The sequence below is a fragment of the Phodopus roborovskii genome, unplaced genomic scaffold, assembly GCF_943737965.1.
Source record: "Phodopus roborovskii unplaced genomic scaffold, PHOROB, whole genome shotgun sequence".
Taxonomy (NCBI): Eukaryota; Metazoa; Chordata; class Mammalia; order Rodentia; family Cricetidae; genus Phodopus; species Phodopus roborovskii.
This window is the reverse complement of record NW_026126409.1, coordinates 18,655,712-18,676,237: the sequence shown is the minus strand read 5'-3', so window position 1 is coordinate 18,676,237 and position 20,526 is coordinate 18,655,712. Positions and strand designations below refer to the sequence as shown.

Below are 20,526 nucleotides of genomic sequence, written 5' to 3'. Positions count from 1 at the left end.
CCCCCTCCCCCTTTCTGGTTTGGCTCTCCCTGTGTGTAGTCCAGGCTGGCCTCGAACTCACTGATATCTCCTGCTTGTCTCCTGAGTGCTTGTCTCCTGCTACAACGCCAGCAGAAGTCGCTTTTTAAGTGCACCTGTGTAATGGAGGATAGTTATGATTATCTATGACGCACTAAATTAGTTAAGTCGTATCCGGGGAATCATTCTACTCTTCCAGTCACTTTCTAGCTTCCTGGAGACCCTTAGTGACTGGAGGGCCATCGTCTTCATCCTCCAATCAGGCCTTGGAGCCACAGGGCTACACCAATTGAAGGTTACCGGACCTGCAACAAAGACCAATAGGATGCTTAGAGCCTAGCTAGCAACGGGCGATCAATCAGAGCGCAGGAGTGGAGGCCAGGGAGCGACTGGCCAATCCGTGTGCGAGCGGTGAAGAAGGGGCGGAGCCTTTGCGCAAGATGCAGTGCGCTGCGCGACTGCGCTGCGAGATCCGGAGCGGAGCCTGAGACCAGGTCGAAGCTGGTAGGGCTGGGCGCGCGGGTGGGAAGGGCGAGTTTGGGCGTTGCCTGGGAGAGGTGCGGGAGGAGTCGCGGGCTACAGACACCGTTGCCATGGCAACGCAGGTGCACAGTCCTGAGGCCAGGGTCCCTGCTTGTGGACAGTTTTCAGGCTGGAGCCCCTAGGCCCACAGGGCCTCTAATACTCCAGGCTTGCAGGCTGCCAAGCTGCCAAGCTGCCATCTCTCCACTGCCTGCCTTGGCAGCCTGCACACCTGAGATCGGACTATTCCCCTGGGGCACTGGGAAAACAAAGCTTAGCAATAGGACCACTTGTGCTAGCTCTCAGACAGTTCGCCTCAAGGCCACCCCTGGGGTGTAGCACATCTGCCTCATCTATCTTGGAGACTGTAGACAAACTAGGGTATCTCCAGAGATTTTTTTTTTTTTTAAGCCACCCAACGAAGTGCTTTGTGCACAAATAATTCAGAGAATAGGGCCTGAGTGAATAAGATCACAATGACAATGATTCCAGGAGCCAACTCTGCTCAGTAGAAATAGACGGCACATTATATGTGTTATTTTGCATAGGAACCATGGTAGGGTAACAATATGTTAAATTTTGATAATTTTCTTTGATCCAAACATATTACCAGTATTAGATTAATGGTAAGATATTTAAAGTTGTGTCTCTCTTGCCCACCCAAAGCCTTCCAAAACCTTGTGCATCTTACAGTACATGCCAGTTCCACCAGCCACGTTTCAAGTGCTCTGTGCCCATTTAGGTAGTGACTGCCATTTTTGATTAGTTAGGCTTTTTTTAAATTTTGAGACAGGATCTTGCTATGTAACCCATGTTAGCCTTAAATTTGTGATCCTTCTGTCTCAGCCCCCAAGCATTGAGATTATAGACATATACTGTACCGCTTTGCTGGGCAAAGTAGTATTTAAAAAGAAATTAAGTGTATTTGTGTGTGTGTGCATGTGGACAATATGTAGTCAGTTCACCTTGCAGGTCCAGGGAATTGAATTTGTGTCCTTAGGTTTGCTAACAAGCCTTACCTGCTGAGCCATCTCACTAACCTGAAACTGGTGTCTTAAATGGCTATAATTCAGGCAATGGTAAAGATAACTGAAAAAAATATACAACTGAAAAACAAGATGGCTGATGGTTGTTAGGAATTCAAGGGAAGGAACCTTTGGGTTCATGTAGTAGCAGGTGTGCCCAGTCCGTGGCCTGCAGGCCACATGTGGCCCAGGACAACTATGAGTGTTGTGTAAACACCATTCCAACACCCAAGTGTAAACTTACTTACATTATGAGACTTATTTTTCCATTGTGTTTTGTAACTCAATTGTGTGGTTCTTGAGAATATGCTTTGTGGGTGACAGTGCCGTGTTGCCATGTCAAAAGGTTGGATGTGCCTGTGAGGGAAGGGCTTGAGCCTGGTCTTGGAAGAGGGTAAGTCTTGGACCAATGGAAAATAAGAACGTTGTTAATTCAGTGAAACTGAATGGAGTCTTTTTGTTTTTCTTTTTTAAGGGTTGAAAATCAGCCAAATCCAGAGGTTTGTGGACTGAAAAGGTCTTCCTCTCTCACCGGCAAGATTCGCCATGATTCATAGTCTTTTCTTGATCAACTCCTCTGGAGATATTTTCCTGGAGAAACACTGGAAAAGTGTGGTCAGCCGTTCTGTTTGTGACTACTTCTTTGAGGCCCAAGAGAGGGCCACTGAGGCAGAAAATGTGCCTCCTGTTATCCCCACTCCACACCACTACCTATTGAGTGTTTACAGACACAAGATCTTTTTTGTGGCTGTGATTCAGACAGAGGTCCCACCTCTGTTTGTCATTGAATTCCTTCACAGAGTAGTGGACACATTTCAGGTTTGTAAATGTGGAAAGGTTTGTCTATAAACTATAAACCTTAAAAGAGCGTGTGCTTGTGTGTACATGCTTCCCCCCAGTCCCTTTGACAGGCTCTCACTCTGTAGCCCAGGCTGGCCTGAGCTATATAGCCCAGGCTAATCTCTTATTAGCAGAAATCCTCCTGTTTCAGCCTTGTAGGTGCTGGGATTATAGGCATAAGCCAACATACCATCTTGCAAAATATTTTCATAGTCCTGTCTCCATTGTTTGTAGCTTGGGTTAAGAGCATTTTTTTAAAAGTCAAAACCGAACACTGCTCTTTTCCTCTCTGATCTAAGATTCTTGCTTCTGTTTTCTTAACTTGGCTGCAAAAGAACCAGTTGGAAGCTTTTAAGCCTCTTGCATGAGAGAGCTGTCTGCTCCATATCAGTGTGTGATCTTCTTGGGTTTGTGCCTACATTTTGCTCAAAAATTAGGATTCAGATTTTTTTTTTTAATACTGTGAAGTTTATGCTAACCATTGTGAGCTACATTTCTTTGAGTTGTAATCAAAAGCATTGAGTGTAAAGTTTTCTAAAAGAACAAACAGGAAAAGCTAAGTTTACTTTAACTGCCCCTGGCAGGGGTCATTGGTTAAGTTCAACCTTCATTTGAGTGGGCTGAGTATGGGTAGCATGTGTGCTGATAGGACCTCTTGTTACAGTTTTCCATACTTGTGAGAGCATGAGGTTTAGCATGGTTTTAGCTCTGAGGCAGAGGCTCTCAACCTGGAGGTTTCGGCTCCTTTAGGGGTCACATATTAACATATCCTGCATATTTGCATTACAATTCATAACTAGTAAAATTAGTTATGAGGTAGCAACAAAAATTATTTTGTGGTGGTGGTGGTGGAGGATCACCATACAAGGAGGAACTGTACTAAAGGGTTAGGGTTGAGAAGCACTGCTCTCAGGGAGCCAGGTAGAGGGAAGTGAGTTATACCAAAATGTAAGCACAGATCCAGACAGCCCAGTCTTTGTCCTGGTGATCTCAAAACTTCAACTGTGTGGCCATTTGCATTACTTGGATGAGAGATAAAGAGCAAGGCTCTTTGGTTTCACTGCTCTGTCATGTGTGGTCTGGAGTTAGTCATATGCATACAAGAACTATGGAGGGGTTAGGAAAGGGGAGGAGCATGTGATTGACAGTGGTGGAGCAAGTCTTTTCTGCCCCTGCGCTCACTTTCACATCACAGACTGGAACTATTTTCACAGGAAAGAGAATTAAGATACATTTTTACCTCCAAATATTGTTCTAGAATTCTAGTCTCCATGCTGCATGCTAGTCACTTTGCACAGTGACCACCTAAGAGTACAAGCCCAGAATATGAAGGGAATGGAAGAATCCAGTAGTTAAGCCAAGCCATTCTACCTGGGTTCTGCCGTTATTTCTATGTTCTTTACCCATACACAAATTAACAGTCTTATTATTATACCAGTCACTGCATAACTTACTATAAGCCGGGAAGTGAGAAAAGTTGTCTATTTAAAACCGTACAGGTGAAGACTTGAGAGAGGGCTGGCTCATCAATTGAAAACACAACAGCTGCTCTTCCGAGGGTCCAGGTTCCTTTGCCAGCACCCGCACACTGGTTCACAGCCATCTGTAACTTCAGTTCCAGATGATCTGATTCCCTCTTCTGGCCTCTGTGGACACTACATGAACATGTATTGCCAGATAATACCTGTATATGTAAAGGAAAACTTAACAAAAGATTAAAACCACAGAGCTCCACTCAGTGTGGAGCTTAGTGTCTAGCTTATTGTTTGTTCTCTTGTAACATTTGCTTTTCCTAGTTCTTGAAGGTAACTGCTTTTGCCATGGCACCTTGCCACAGTGTGTTTGCTTTATGGAACTCCCAGAAACTGGTGCTTGTTCTTAAAATAAAATCACTGTTGGGAAAGAAACATGGTATTTTCTTCCAATTATGCTCTCTTTTGTTTTAGGAATGTATTCTTTATTCTTAGTGAATTTATCAGGAACATTGTTTTATCTTTTTTCTTCAGTCTCGGTGATGAATACATTTGTTATGTCTTCACTAGGACTATTTTGGAGTCTGTTCAGAGCCAGTGATCAAAGACAACGTGGTTGTGGTCTATGAGGTATTAGAGGAGATGCTGGACAACGGGTTCCCCTTGGCTACTGAGTCAAACATCCTCAAAGAACTGATAAAGCCCCCCACCATTCTCCGGACAGTGGTCAACACCATCACAGGTGTGAGCGGTTTGTGGGTGTGGGTGGGGCTGCAGGGGGCTGATGCTCCCTGAAAGACCTGGCATCTCTGAGTACTTGGAAACTTCATTTTACCTTTTGTGTGCTGTGAGTCTAACCTGGAATTATAGACATATGTGGAAAGTACTTCAATTCTTATGTAGCTCCTGGCGATAGAGCACTTAGCGTGTAATCTGGGTTCTGGAAAAAAGAAACATGCTTAACAGATTTTTTTCTGATTAAAGGGGGAAATATAATTAGTGTGGAAACCTCAGAAACACAGAGATGCACAAGAAGAACATGAAAATCTCCAAAGTTAACTACTCTTTTAATATTTATACACATGTATGGGATGTGCGTGTGTGTGTATTTCTCTTTTCTAGATAGATGAATGATGAGTAGATAGAATAAATACATTTTGATGTAAATTTTATGTATATCAAACTTATGTTTTGCCTGCATAAATGTTTTCACCACTTGTGTGTGTGGTTCCTGAGGAGGCCAGAGGAGAACATCTAATCCCCTGGAACTGGAGTTGCAGACACTTGTGGGGTGCCAGGTGGATGCTGGGAATTGAATCCCTATCCTCTAGAAGAGCAGCAGTGCTCTTAACTAATAAGCCATCTCTCCAGCACTCAGATAGAATACTTCTAAATAATGTGTATATATTTTCAAATCATGCCTCTTACTAAAGTGTCATGACCATCTAATTGTGATAATACTGCCATGATTGTTAGTGACCAGTGTTCTACGTTAGGTGGACCCCTTTTTCGATGTTCCTGGTGTTTTATCCTTTCAAAGACAAAGGACTCTCATGTTTGAGTCTAGTCTACTTGGTTCTAGAGATGCAGGAGTCAGGCTGAGGGGTTTTAGAGATTCCCTCACACCTGACCAGAAAAGTCACAGCAGCCTTTGCTTCCCATGAAGAACCCATTGCCATCATCAACCCTAACTTTTGAGGATGTGAGCCACTAAATACACACTCACTTGTTACTAGGGAAGGTTCCAGACCCGTTTGAGTATGGACTTTTCCCCCTCTGTTGTGACTTTCTGTGTGCTTTGCACATTTATTATTATTATTATTATTATTATTAAGATGTTTTTGTCTCTTTCAACATCGACTTGGAAGAATGCCTTCCGTTGGTGGTTGCCCTCTCATACGGAAGTGTGCCTCTTGGTTAGCAAGCTCCCTGTTGAAAGCTGCATCTCCCTGTTTTCCACAGCCTGTTGCTTCCACTTAGCTCTGTCATGGCATTTGCTGAGCCACATGTGAAATGTTTGACTTAGTGACACTCATCGTGGTGATTCATTGCATTTTTACATGCTTCCTCTTGTTTACTAATGTAAATGGGGTTTCAGAGACTTTGGCAAACTAGTATGAAGAGTATCGGCAAGGCAGCTTTGTGAGGGTATCACAGCAGGGTGTTTCTCAGCCTGTCAGCCATCAAGAAAATTAAGTTCATGTGGCACATTGGAAAGAGAAGGCAGATCTGCATTTTTTTTTTAAGTGAGAGAAAATGTACCAGATACATGCAGTGACATTTTGATGATTTAAAAAAAAAAAAAAAAGTATGGACCCAGTAACAGTTTGTTGAGTATTTTTTTTTTTTTTGCAATATTCTGAGTTTAGTTTAAACCTTAGAATCCTGTGAGTGCTGTGTTAGAAAGTTTTTAGATCCTAGGTCTCACTCAACTGCAGAAGTTCCTTTAAAGCCCCCGTTTTGAAAAGCTGGGCTGTTTTATATATGTGCTGACTATCCACGTGTTTAGGAAATCTTTCTTTTGAGTAAAAAGATACAGGCAGTGGGAAAAGGAAATAGGATTTAAATTAGTGACAGTCATCAGTCCACCCTAAGCTTTGATGTCTGTGAAGCAGGTATCGAGGAAATGGCACACAACTGCAGGGGTAGGGTAGATCTGCCTGTGTTCTCTGTCACCCAGTTTTGGAATAAGACAGACCCTGTTGGTGGAAACACTTCCACCTTCCATTACTGTGACTGAGAACCTGCCTTAAACTAGAGTCCTGTGTCACTGATGGTGACGTTGTGTCAGTGTGTAGGTGCCCAGCCCTACGGAAACACAGCATATTATCTAAGCTGTTGTGGAATTTGAGATCCTTCTCAGTCCTTGTTACTCTCCAAACCAAAATATGATATCCACTTCTCAGGTGGCTTCCTTTCAACCTTTACTGGAGGCAGCAGACCAGATGGCGACAATGGATTTTTATATAAGACCAGACTGTCCCACATAGGAGAAATGGTATCGCATGAGTAACAAGGGTGTAGAAATGTCGAGGGGAATGTTTGAATTGGCATTAAAATATCAATTTGATTTTAGTCACCAGTATGAATTGTTTCAGGAAGTACCAATGTGGGGGACCAGCTTCCGACGGGGCAGCTGTCGGTGGTACCTTGGCGACGGACTGGGGTGAAGTATACCAACAATGAGGCCTATTTCGATGTGGTTGAAGAGATAGACGCCATCATAGACAAGTCAGGTGAGTGCTTATTGTGAAGTGAAGTTGCTCTCTGAGTGTGGAGAGAGGGGCTGCTTTTTTCGAGTGTGCTGGTTGATGCAGCCCACTCTTCACACTTCTCTTGAAGGAGAAAGAGGGGGGGTGAGGATTGCAGTAAGGCATGGGGTGGGGAAGGGGGACTCAGAGTAACAGGTGGCAGTGTGTACCTGCCACGGAATTGAGGCCAGAGGATCAAGATTTCCAGGCCATTTGGCGATGTGCAGCCAGACCCTGTTTCAAGAAACCATGAACGAAAGGGGGATGGTAACAAAGTAAACTCCTGCCTGTTAGATTTTCTGTTTTAAAGTATTGGATTCCCAGGTCTGGAGGCAGAACTAGAGTCATAATGACAAGGTTTCTTCTCTGTTTTTCTTGTTTTGTTTTGTTTCAGTGAAGTAAAGAGAAGTAGGGAGTCCTGGGGCTGAGGACTTGGGAGTGCTTCAAGTTCTTGTACTGGCCCATCCACTGCTGCTGGGAACTTGGGCATAGCACAGCAAGACTGACCATAGGTGTTAGTCTGTGCCCATGGGAAAGTAACACAGGTGGGAAAATGCAGGCAGATGGGCTGGGCCTGGTGCAGAGGCAACTGCTCTTTCGGCAGAATGAATTAATGATGTCCTAACTTCCAGCACTGCTTGGGAACTGTCACTGCAGCTGGGTTCACAGAAATGAGCTGGATTGAGGAGCATGAAGTAAAAGTAAATAATGAGACTTTTAAATGAGGGCATCACAGCATGTCTTCATATTAACACAAATGAGAAACAGTACTCCACAGGGTGACTATATCAAGACTCAAGACTTACTAATCATTTTTTGTTGTGGTATAGTCACCCCGCGGAGTACTACACAGTAGTTAAAAAAAAAAAAAAAAAAAGAATTGCTGATCCACCCATTAGCATGTCGCTTACACTGTTAAGAAAAAAAGTCGGATGTATATGTTATCATATGTAGTGGGTTGCATTTAGTGACACTTGAAAGCAGGCACAATTTAAGGCATCAGAAGTCAGAATTAGGGGGAAGGGGGATGTCATTAGCTAGGAAGGAGGGCACGCATGCTGTCATGTTAGGAAGTTTCCACATTTGATGTGGATGATATTTAAATAGGTGTGTGTATGTTCAAAAATTCACTGAGCTATAGGATTTTTCCATCTAGATATTTTATGTCACTGCAGAAGAATTTTTTTTTAATTGACACTGGAGAGATGGTTCAGAAGTTAGGATTCTGGCTGATCCTCTTTGCTGGGCTCAACTCTAGTCCCAGAGGATCCGATGCCCTCATCTGGACACCAGAGGCACCATACACACACAGGTGATGTGCAAACATACAAGCAGGCAGTAAATATACCCATACATATAGGATAAAAATACAGGAAAAGTATTTTTAAATTTTTTATTAGAGTGACAATCTGTATCAAGCTTGATGGCATATGCCTTTAATTCCAGCACTCTAGAGAGGCAGAGGTAGGTGGACCTCTGTGAATTCAAGGCCAGCCTGGTCTATATTGTGAGTTCTGGGCCAGTCAAGGCTAGATAGTGAGACCCTGTCTTTACAAATGAACAAATAAAAAAATAGAGTGGCCAGTTGTGTTGCAGTGTGGGAGGTTGATATACAGTGAGGTGGCCTGGAGGCAGTGGCAGCATTAGGGGGCCGTGCCTGAAGTCCTGGCTCAAAGTATAGGTGAATAAATGTTCCCAAACAGAGGTGTGTACCCTGCTATCCCAGCACTAGGAAGTAGGGCAGAAGGAGAAAGTGTGAGGCTAGCCTGAACTATAAAAAATAGCATTTAGCTAGACATGGCAAGAGAAGAGGTTTGAGTAGGTCTGGCTCAGGCAGCTGGGTAGCTAGTGTCACCTCAAACAGAAATGGGAGCCATCAGGGATCAGAGCAGATTTGCTGTAGGCAGCAAGCTTCCAACATTGGTGACACCTGGAGAGTCAGCCATCAGTCAGCAGTGAGGCCGAACTTAAAAATGTAGTGTGCCACAGGGCCTGCACAGGTGCCAGCCAGCCAGTGTCCCAGTGTCAAGATGAGAAGTGGACATGGGTTCCCAACCCTAACCAGAAGCTATCTGCAGTTGACAACGACTTGCAAAGGAAAAATTAGTCTTCTCCAGTGGAGTCTCCCTGGGGATATTAACCACAATTAGGGCAGACTGAGCCCAGCAGGAGAGGTCCTGTGCAAAGGGAATTCAACAGTATTTTTGTTGACCTTTGTCTCATATAGCTCCCTTTGGGCGCGATTTGTTTTATTGGACTTTACCTATCTGGGTTTCCCATTTTGTGGTTTTGTGGGTTTTTTGTTTGTTTTTTTTTTTTTTTTTGCTTATGCTTATTGTTTGTTTTTTTAAAGGGAAAGATGGGGCATAGAGTTGGGTGGGTAGAATCTGGGAGGGGTTGAAAGATGGGAAACTGTGATCAGAATATATTGTGTGGAAACAATTTTTCCAATTAAAAAAAAAGATACACAATGCAAATAATTGGGTGTAATGGGAAGGCTAAGAACTACAAGGAGAGTAAAGAGGGAAAGTCAAGACCTGAACACACCATGGCATGTTAGAACATGTAGAGAGAGACCTAGCTGGGGAAGAGCAGCTAGGGACAGAGGGGAGGATAGGAGAGAGGGGGAGAGGGGAGGAGGGAGAGGGGGAGAGGGAGGAGGGGGGAGAGAAAGGAAGGGAAAGGGGGAGAGGGAGGAGGGAGGGAGGAGGAAGGAGGAGAGGAGGGGGAAGGGGGGAGAGAGGGAGGGAGAGGATTGCTTGTAGAGAGAAAGGACTGAAGATGTGTGGACAGAGACCTGTAGAGTGAGGACCATAGGCCACCTCTGCCTTAGTGCTGAGTTCCCCGAGGGCAGCTTCTGCTAACAGATCTTCTGAAGCAAAGGTTAAGGTGCTGGTGCGCTGTGCTCTCTGTCGCTACACTTACATCAGAGTTCTTAGACTTTAGCTTGGATGATGGACAGATGAACTGGGTACCTAGACAGAAGAGAGGCAGGCAGGAGGGGGAGAGAATGCAGAGAAGCAGGGGGGACAGGGGCTTCTGTAGTCTCTAGCGATCCTTTTCCTGTTTCTCTTAGGTTCCACAGTCACTGCGGAGATCCAGGGAGTGATTGACGCCTGTGTTAAGCTGACTGGGATGCCAGACCTCACTCTGTCCTTCATGGTAGTGTTCCAGAGCCATTGTTAACCTTTTTGGCGTGGGAAATGAGGCGTTTGTGGAAAGAGTGGTGAGAGTGAGATGGCATAAACCGAGGAGCCTACACCAGGCTTGCATGTGCTCCGTGAAAGAAAATGTCATCTGACTTTCTTTTCAAAGGAAACCGCGAGCTTACCCCCACTTCTTGTTCTTCCCCGCCTGGTTCTGCAGAATCCCAGGTTGCTGGATGATGTTAGCTTCCATCCCTGTGTCCGATTCAAGCGCTGGGAATCTGAGCGCATCCTCTCCTTCATCCCTCCTGACGGCAACTTCCGCCTGCTCTCCTACCACGTCAGTGCACAGAAGTAAGCAGTGACCAGGAGAAGACTGGGTGTCCGTGGAAGCTTTTGTCTTGTAGTGATTAGCCCCGGGTTTTATTTACCTGGGTCCAGGTTCCAGGCGCAGACTGGGTGTCTGTGGAAGCTATGTCTGTAGTGATTAGCTTCCGGCTCCATCTACCTGGGTCCAGGTTCCAGGAGCAGACTCGGTATCCGTGGTACTTAATCTCCAGCTCCGTTTACCTGGGTTCAGGTTCCAGCTCCTCAGGTGGCTAAGTGTGTCAGTGCAATGAGTGGCTTTCCCACTCCATCTGCTTCTTTTCTGGGGACAGCGTGTCTTTCTGTGAGGACTGAGTGAACAGTGAGTGCCTTGCTCAGGGCAAGGGGGTCACTGAGGCTGCCGTTACTAGTTTCTGTGGCGGTATCTGCTGAGTCAGTCTTGCTCTTTTAGGCCAGCCTTAGCTGGCTTTGAACTCACAGTCCTCCTGCTGGGCTTACAGGTGTGGGCCACTAGCATAGCAGCTGTTTTATATTGTTGCTACCTTCAAAAGAACATTTCCTCAGAATGTTAGCATGCCAGTATCAATCCCTCAATGTCCAAAAGGCAGTTAACCATGCTTTGAAAGCGTGTCTGATGCAGTGAGTTTGGTCTTGCACGCTTCCTGTTTTGGGAGTTCTGGTTTGCTGTATAAGGTGTGTGGATGAGTGCCATTGGGATCCTGAGGACTCAGGGCCAGTGCCTCTTCCCTGGTGACTCAGGATCAGTCACTTTGGAAAGTGTTGCATGTCTGAATCTGATTGTCCCAATGGAAACCTCCCCTTTCCCTATTGATATAACCAGGCAAGTCATTCAACCTCAGAGAAGCGGGACATTTATATTCAGGTATTAATCAGTACCTAGACAGAACACAGAGCACAGATATTAGGAACCATTGCTTCTTTGAGCCCATTTTAATGTCCCACATTTTGACAACCTACCCTGTGTCTGGAGCTCTGTGCAGGTCGGGAGGAAGACAGATAAATGCACCCTAGGTTCAGTCCACAGTCCTGCTATATAAACAAGCTGTAAAAGGTTTGTGAGGTATGAGCAGCTATGTCCTATATCCAGGAACAGTGACCTTGTGTCCTAAACACAATCCAGAAATGTTGCAGGCCCTTGTCCTAAACACAGCCCAGATATGCTATAGTCCCATGTTCTTAACACAGTCCAGAAATGCTATAGCCTGTGTCCTAACACAGTCCAGAAATGCTATAGCCTGTGTCCTAACACAGTCCAGAAATGCTATAGCCTGTGTCCTAACACAGCCCTCTTGCTGCTGCCCCTGTTGCTTCTGAGTGATCTGGTGCATGGCCGTTTTCTTCATCGTTACCCAAAGAGGCATCAGAAGAAGAAATTCATTTTTTAGGCATCATCTTCATTTTTCAAAATCAAAACCAATATCACTATTTTCTGTATTTAAAGATAAGGAATTCATTTTAAGATAAATAATAGACGAGGAAAAGATGCTAGCAGGACAAGAGGAGGACCCTGGAAGGAGAAAATAGTGGCAGTTTTCTTTAGCTCCTTAGTGAAGTGGAAAATATTAAAAATGTAAAAAATAAAATAAACAAAAGAGGGGCCAGTGAGATGTCTTAGTGGGAAAACACATGCAGTGAAGGCTGACTGCTTTGAGTTCAATCCTTGGAGCCCACCAAAAGAGGGACCCAACCTCTCGAAATCGTCCTCTGAACTCCACATACATGAGCATAAACACACAGCACACATGTACACACACACACACACACACACACACACACACACCAATAATACATTTAAAAATTAAAATAATTTTAAATAAATGAGAATAGCTATAAAGAGAATAGTAAAGGGAGTGTTTTATTTTTAAAGATTTCTTTGTATACGTGTTTGCCTGCACATATGTATGTTCTCTGCCCAGTACCTAGTGCCTGTAGAGGCTAGTAGAGGGTGTCAGATCCCATAGAAGTGGAATTCTTATGAGCATCCATATGGGTGTTGGGAACCAAACCTGGGTCCTCTGTAAGAGAGTAGCAGGACAGTTTTAACTGTTACTCTAGTCCTCAAAGATTGTTTTCTTTTTTCCCTATTTCTTTAGATTTATTAATTTTTTTATCTAATGTGTATGAGTGTTTCACTTACGTGTATGTATGTACATCACATGAGTGCCTGGTGCCTGCAGAGGTCAGAAGACAGTGTCTGATACACTGGAATTGAAGTTATGGACAGTTGTGAGCTGTCACAAGGGTGTTAGGAACCAAACCTGAGTCCTTTGCAAGAGCAGCCAGTTCTCCTAATCCCTAAGCTATCTCTCCAGCCCCTGGTGTTTTCTCTCTGAAGAGGGTGTTTTGTCTCTCTTGCAGCCTAGTTGCCATTCCAGTCTATGTCAAACATAGCATCAACTTCCGGGACAGTAGTTCACTTGGACGCTTTGAAATCACAGTGGGACCCAAGCAGACTATGGGGAAGACAATAGAGGGTGTGATTGTCACCAGCCAGATGCCCAAAGGAGTCCTGAATATGAGCCTCACTCCATCCCAGGGGACACACACGTTTGACCCTGTAACAAAGGTAGGGGACCCTCAACAAAGGCTATATCCTTGGTTGGAAGGCAAGACTAATCAAAGGGACTTGGTTCTAAAGACCTTTGATAGAGCATTCTGTAATTCTCCCCTCATCAGGGGTGGCTTATACTATGGAAGGCAGATGCCTGAGGTTGGAGCTCTGAGTTCAGATGAAAACACCAGTGTGAATGTGTGGAAAAATCTACCTCTCTTATGTTTTCTCCCAAGATGCTGTCTTGGGATGTAGGAAAAATAAACCCACAAAAGCTACCAAGTTTGAAGGGGACAATGAGTCTTCAGGTTGGAGCTTCTAAACCAGATGAGAACCCCACAATTAACCTACAGTTTAAGATCCAACAGCTGGCCATTTCTGGTGAGTGACACATCTTGGGTGGTTTTTAAAGGAGTGGAGATGGCTCTCTTTGCCAGGGTCAGACCTCAAATGTCTTCTGGGGCTCTCTGACAATGGGTCACACTAGGTCTGGTTCTGTTACCCAGTATGGAATCATCAGTGAGATCTTTCCCAGTTCAGACCACTTAGAAGCTAGCATGAAGACCCTGAGTCAAAATGTCTGGGACCCAATGAGAAGTGAAGTGTGCTGGCAGAGGTCTTCCTAGGCCATTGTTGGATCATGCTACAGTTGTTGCTTTGAGCAGTCCAAGGTTTTCAGTATGAGAATATTTCTACAATTTTTATCAGGAATGGGAAAAAATAAGCCCACAATCCTGTCAGCTTCAGGAGGCCTTGCTTTTACTCGTACTGTCTTTAGACATTGCCAGTCTTGACCAGTTTGACCACACTTTAGAACTTAATAATAGATACTATTTTCTGGGTATTTGTTATCTTCCATCTATCCCTAAGCATTTTTTATTCTTGTTTGACTTTTAGAACGGCCTTTTGAAAGCCTGAGAAAGAAATGGACTTTACTTTTAGAGAACATTCTTGGGTTTCTTTACTAAAAGACCTGTAACTTAGGTGATTAAAGTTAAGTGATACCTTCTTTCTCCTAAACCACTTAATAGGCCATAAAACTATTGACAAAATAATTCCTGTTCAGTTTGGCAGAACTATTTAGGATGCCTTCATTGATCAGTTCATTTCCTTTCATTATTCATTAATGCTCTTATCATTCATTCAGTCCAATAACTTGAATGAACACGGTGTTATTTTGTCCTCATCCTCATTGCAATCTGCTTGACTCTGTCCTTCCCACTGAGAGGAGGTCTTCTCCCAGGAGGCTGTTTGCTGACATAATCTCTGCTGCAAATGCATGTCCCGAGATGACAGGGCTGTCTGCCTCTGCTTCACAGAATGGGCTCCTTAGATAATCTCTTCCACATAGCCTCTCCTGTATTGACACAAACCCAGACAGCTGTCTGCTGCTGCTTCTGAGAGATGCTCGCACCTTACTCCTCTCTTCCTTCTTCCCTCTAGGACTCAAAGTGAACCGTCTGGATATGTATGGAGAGAAGTACAAGCCTTTTAAAGGCATAAAATACATGACCAAAGCTGGCAAGTTCCAAGTTCGAACCTGAAGGGCACATGTTACTGGAGGAACAATCACAAAAACTTTTTTCATTTCTTACTTGTCCTAAAGTAAAATGTCAGCCTGTTTCTTAGGTCAATTCCCTCCAGGGTCCATCTGATCCCTTTTGTCTTCAGTCTTCAGTGCCATGTAACTGATAGAGGGAGAAAAGGTTTATCAGGAAAAGGTGGCCAAACCCAGTATGGTAGTGATTGAATTCTAGAGAAGTGTATGGTGGAGAGCAATGATAACATGATAATATATTTCACTACTTTTAACATGGTTGCCACATAAGGGGGGAAAAAAGACCAGCATTTGCTATCTGTTTGGTTTTAATTATCTAAACCCAATTGAAGATGTCTCTATTGAATTTTTTTAGAGATAGAAAGACCAAAAAAAAAAAAAAAAAAATAGGAAAGAAAAATAAGTGTCAGTCCACGAAAGGCCAGTTGCTGATTTAATGTGTGGGTCTAGGTTGTGACCCAGTGGTGGTGTAGGTTTTATGCAAACTCTGGCTCATTCCTAACACCGCTGGCAATGCAAAACAGATCTGCTCTATGAGTGACACGGCAGAGAAGCTGGTATGAAGAGAGTTGTGACGAGAGATGCTACAGTGAAGGATTGGCTGGGAAAGTGAGCAGCATGCGTTTCCACAGGGGCTACGAGGAGCAGAGTGGAGTGGTTTCTTTCTGATCCTTCTCATGGATAGAAAGGATTTGCATGTCCAGGACATTCAAAGCTCAAGATCAACCTTGATGTGAAACTGCAATGGAATCAGTTCCCCTTGGAGACTAGAGTGCTGTGTCCTGGCTTTTAGATTCTCACTTGGGCTTGCAATTTGTGTTGGCCCACCATCTTGGTGGGAAGGTGATCTGCCAGAGCAGGCTACAGTCTTTTGCTGGTTATCTAACTCCTCGGTGGGAGCTCCCCCAAAACAGTTTTTGGTGCAGCAAGATTTTATGAATTATAGTAGTGGAGTTGAAATGGGAACTCATGTCCCACAGAAGTGGACCATGCCTATACACAGTGACCTCCATTATTGTTTGTCAGGCTTCACTGGCCCTAAGCCTTGTACTTCCTGTCAGAAGGTTCCCAACAGAAGCCCCGAGTGGGCACAGGCACACTGAGGACATGAGTAACTGACGCTCATACCCACTGTCTGTACACTGTCGTCTACCTATTGACAACAGACAACTCCCTGACCACTTTTAAGATAAAAAGAAGGTGTCTTGAACCTTTGAATAAAATCAAATGCCATAGGAGGGCAGGCTGTATTATCTCGAGAAACCCACCAGTTTAAACCATGGCAGCTGAAGGAGCTTGACTTTCCTAAAGAGTATTTCTTAATCTGTTTCAGTGTGTCAATTACTCTTTAATTATCTACATAGATGGTGGGGTTTGTTGTTTCTAACTTACAGCCTATGGAGCATGTTGTTCTCTGTGTTGTGCGTGGAGGGAAGGAAAACCTGTTCGCACAAGTCTCCCTTAAAGTCCTATCTGTAAGTACTTATGATTTATTTATTTTTGATTTTTATTTTCTGGCTAGTTTTCTCTTACTGTGGCCAGTACTTATTTTTACTGCCGAGTGGAGTTTCCTTGTGGGGTGAACCGTGCCGTGTCCAATCAGCTGATTCTTTACCCCTCCACTCCAGAGTCGGGACTAGTGTAGCTCCGCACACCCAGCGTGGACGGAGACACCCTGCAGATGGATTTCAGGACATGAGGTCACTTCCACAGGCTCTGCAGGACTTCAAGGTTTCTTGGGTCACAGGAAAATATTTATATTGGTCTTTTAATATGTTTAGGTTCATAAGCGCGGTTCCTTTATTCCGTCTAGCACAGTACAGCTTGTCTACCTAGAAAGAGGCAGTGTTGGAGTATGGGACCTGCAGCTTAGATATTGTGGGTGTGGCCAGGTCTGACTGTCCCCACCCAGTGACTGTCAGTTAGTAGGGGGAGTAGTGCAGGGTGTCTCAGTACCTCCTCACTCTCCTGTGGTCCATGTGCGGAAGTAGCATTTCTGTTTAAGTCTTAATAAAGCTTTACCAGCCCTCCCGTCTCTATCTGGTTATTGATTCTAACAGCTCTCCTCTATGTTTCCCTAAGTAGAAGGTGCTTACTTGTGACATCTAAAGACAAATATAGAGTGTGATTCTCCATCTATTCACCCCTGGGAGACAGGTCATTGTAGGCGGATTTTCCTGTCCCGACCATCTGATCCCAAATAACCAGGGTCTTGATATTAATTATAAATGCTCAGCCAATAGCTCAGGCTTTGTTACTAGCTAATTCTTACACTTTAAATTAACCCATATCCCTTATCTACCCTCAGCCATATGGTTTATGACTTGTTACCTCATTTTCTACATGCCCTGCTTCTGTGTCTGCTGCTGTGTCTTTGGCTCTGCCCTCCGTCTTCCCAGCCTACTCTGTCTGGCTATCTTGCCTATACTTCCTGTCTAACTACCAGCCAGTCAGCTTTTTATTAGACCAATTCAAGTGACAAGTCTTCACAGGATTATTCCAGCAGGTCATGCTGGTACTGGTGCTATTTGCAAGGTTGGTGACATCTGAGGTCCAGAGGGATCTAATAATTTTCCTGGTGCTTTCCATATTCTCACTGCAGGAAGCAGGGCTGCAAGGTCACAGGTGTCTCTTGTAGATGTTTCTGGGGGAGGTAGGCATCAGGGGTGCCTTAGTTACTTTTTTGTTGTTGTGACAAAACACCATGACCAAGGCACCTTATAAGAGAAAGCGCTTCATTGGGCTTATGGTTTTAGAGGGTTAGAGTCCATGACAGCCAAGCAAAGGTAAGGTGGTAGGAACAGTTGAGAGCTCACGTCTTGATCCACAAGCAGGAGGCAGGCAGAGAGCACAGTGGAAATGGTGTGGGCTTTTGAAATCTGAAAGCCCACTGCCAGTGATGCACCTCCTTCAATGGAAATCCTTTCCGTGCAATTCCACCAGCTGGGCCCCAAACAGAGGAGCCTATGGGGAGCGAGTCTCATTCAAACCACCTTATGGGTCTATTGCTTCCAGCCAACGTCAACATGTAGGCACATTTCTAAACTGATTTTCTACAGATTTCTGTTGACTCCCTGGAAGTGTATGGTGCTTGTTAAGAGTTCAGTTTCTGTTTCTCTGAGACATTAAGCTTACATATGTATGGCTGTATTTGTGGAAGGGGGTGGGAGTTATATAAGCCACAGCCTGTATGTGGGAATCAAAGGAGAGACTGTGGAAATCGGTTCTCTCCTTCCATTGTGTGAGTCCAGAGGACTAAACTTGAGTCATTGGGCTTGGTTGTAAGACCTTTGCTCATGGAACCAGTTTGTTCTCCTTCTTTGATATTCTCTAGTATGGTACCCTTCCCACTGTCCAAGCAACTACATTATGAAAATACAAAATGGAAAATTCCAAGAAAGGGTAATGTCCAAGTTATGTACCATCCTGAGTAGCCTGATGATGCCTTTAAGTGACCTCCATCCCACCCCACCGTGTCAGACGCTGTCTTTCCCTGGACCGTGCATTTCCTGTTGTCTACACTGCTTACTGGTCACTAAGGGCTTGTCTTCACTCTTAATCAGCTCTCATAATACTCTTTGTGTTCTAGGGACCCTCACTCACAAAGTAAGAGTGCCAGGGGCTGCGGATAAGTCAAAGAAAAGACAAGAAAGTTGAAAAAGGATGATGCTTCTCCATGAGAAATTTAAAGTTCCCAGTAAGAAAAACAATCGTATATGAAGTTTGCTGAGCTCTCAGCAAGAACAATATTTCTAACTGAAATTTTAAGCAGGAAAAATATATACAATTTGACTCTGACACTGCAGTGCCTTTGAAGTGAATGGCAAAGGTATCAGTGTCATTGGGGGAGATATGAAGAAAACAGCATTCTGATTGCTGCTGTCCCTCCATGCTGAGCAGAGCTGAGTCAGCAAGGAGACTTAGGAGTGCCTGGAACAAGAGACACCTGTCGAGTCTAGCTGGTTCTACTCTGCTGTTAGTCATCACTAATGCCTTACTGTAACTGGTCGTAGGATACAAGTTAGAAGAGACAGACTTAGTAGGGGTAGGTGCTGTCTGTCTCCAGATACCCACTGGGATCTTGGAACATATTCCCTCCAGATCAGGGCTGACTGTTGTATTCTTCCTTCAGTCTGGATGGTTGAAGGGCATTGAGAGCAGGAAATGTTATCTACTTATATTTCCTCCTGTGCCAGTAGGTGGTGACTAGGTGCCATCAATACTGTTTCTAATTGTTAATGACTTTTAAAAAGGAATTTAAGGAGAAACCCAAGCAGGTCTTAAATATTAAGGATTGTGCATTCAGCTTTTGTATATGGAGTTGGAAGTCTCTAACACTTTGTGATATACAGGGCTGGGCTGGTGGTGGAAAGGGCAGGACCAGGACTCTGCACTCCTCTGCTCTTTAACAACCAAAACCAACTCATACAGTCACCTGGGACCATACTTGCTCTTTGGTTCTCTTGGCCTCTTTTTATTAAACAGCCAGGAGTAATGGGGCAACATTTACTTTCCCTTTGACTCATTCCCTTCCTCTGTTGAATTCCAGACATCACATCCGTCATTTCTTAACCAATACTGGGCAGGGAGGGTTGTGCTACTCTGACCCTTCGGTGTGATTCATATGACTGTCTTGTTGGACGCTGCTCTGTAAGAGTCAGCAATTGTCTTCATTTGTGTATGGTTTCCAGGACTCCATTCAGGAATGTTGGGGCCTTTTGACTTCGTATTCCCATCCCAGGAGGCTTTTCGGCTTTGGTCTCGACTCACTAACCCTAGTGTCTGAAGAAAATCTTGCCCTATGGGGGAGGGGTGAAGCCAAGTGCGATGATGGGCAGGCCTGGGAGCCTCAAGCTGCGTTTTAGGGAATGGGATGAGATGTATTCCTGCCCAAAATCTTAGATCAAAATCTGAAGGCAGATTCATGTGAAGTCAAGAAATCTGTGACTTAAGTCTCTGATTCAAACTGATGCTACTGGTCTGGGGACTTCAGAGATTTCTAGAAACTGCCCAACACCTCCCATATTAAGTTCTTGGGCTCCAGTGAATGTCTTTTGTGAGTTTAAACTACTTTTCTTCTAAGAGCCTCCAACAGGGCAGTGCTGAGAAACCCTCAAGAGATAAGAAAGGCCAATATTCAAACAAACAAACAAAAAATTTATCCAGCCACACCCAAGAGCAAGCATTACATCATGAGATAGATTCTTGGAATTAAGATGTAGTGAAGAAATCTGGAGACAATGGAGAGAGGTTGTGTTCTATGATTGGCAAGATAGTGCACAAGGGCCAGCAAGAGGTCAGCTGCAAAAAGTGCCCACTACACAGGCCTAAAACTTGATCCTCCAACCTGTGGCAGAAGGGGAGAAATTACTTCTGAAAGTTGCCCCTGACCTTTACGCCTGCGCTGTATGTGAACACAGCCTCAGACCCACATCACACACATTAAAGGAGTTACTAGAGCAGTAGGACACAAGCAGCATGCTGTGTGCACTGGTCTGTGAGCTAGTTGTTTCTGAGGAGCCGAAAACAAAACAGAATGAGGAAGGGAAAAAGCAATCCAGATAGTATCATTTAGTATGAGTCAACAGATGAGGCATTGCTATGTTAGTAAGAGATGGTTTGGGGTTTTTCTTCCCTATGTTGCTGTAGTTACTATCCATAGAGTCATGCGACAGTCTGCTCAGTCTGTGGTCATTAAGTGATCGATTTTCCAGATGCATCTTCATTTATCACCTCTTGGAGCAAAGCACTCATTTTGGCCTCCAGAGTCCTTAGCATCTGATCTTCAATCTTGA

The 20,526-nt window shown here is 44.4% G+C and overlaps 1 protein-coding gene across 2 annotated transcripts; it reads left to right on the top strand.

Moving 5' to 3' along the window:
* Positions 1 to 397: 397 nt before the first annotated feature.
* Positions 398 to 16,756, top strand: Ap3m2 (adaptor related protein complex 3 subunit mu 2). Of its 2 annotated transcripts, none has more exons than XM_051182114.1 (9): positions 398 to 512; positions 2,041 to 2,384; positions 4,448 to 4,619; positions 6,976 to 7,113; positions 10,205 to 10,290; positions 10,495 to 10,628; positions 12,981 to 13,188; positions 13,410 to 13,554; positions 14,617 to 16,756. In XM_051182114.1, exons 2-9 carry the CDS (start codon positions 2,112 to 2,114, stop codon positions 14,715 to 14,717), a joined length of 1,257 nt encoding a protein of 418 aa, XP_051038071.1. In that variant the 5' UTR covers positions 398 to 512; positions 2,041 to 2,111; the 3' UTR covers positions 14,718 to 16,756. The 2 variants fall into 2 exon arrangements, with proteins under 2 accessions (XP_051038071.1, XP_051038070.1); XM_051182113.1 differs by having other exon boundaries at positions 409 to 522.
* The last annotated feature ends 3,770 nt before the right edge of the window (positions 16,757 to 20,526 follow it).

Excerpts from the sequence above, each read along its gene's own strand:
- Ap3m2 (XM_051182114.1), top strand. The coding sequence starts at position 2,112 with ATGATTCATAGTCTTTTCTTGATCAACTCCTCTGGAGATATTTTCCTG. Across the intron at positions 10,629-12,980 it reads TACCACGTCAGTGCACAGAA|CCTAGTTGCCATTCCAGTCT; the intron begins GTAAGCAGTGAC and ends TCTCTCTTGCAG. Across the intron at positions 13,555-14,616 it reads CCAACAGCTGGCCATTTCTG|GACTCAAAGTGAACCGTCTG; the intron begins GTGAGTGACACA and ends TCTTCCCTCTAG.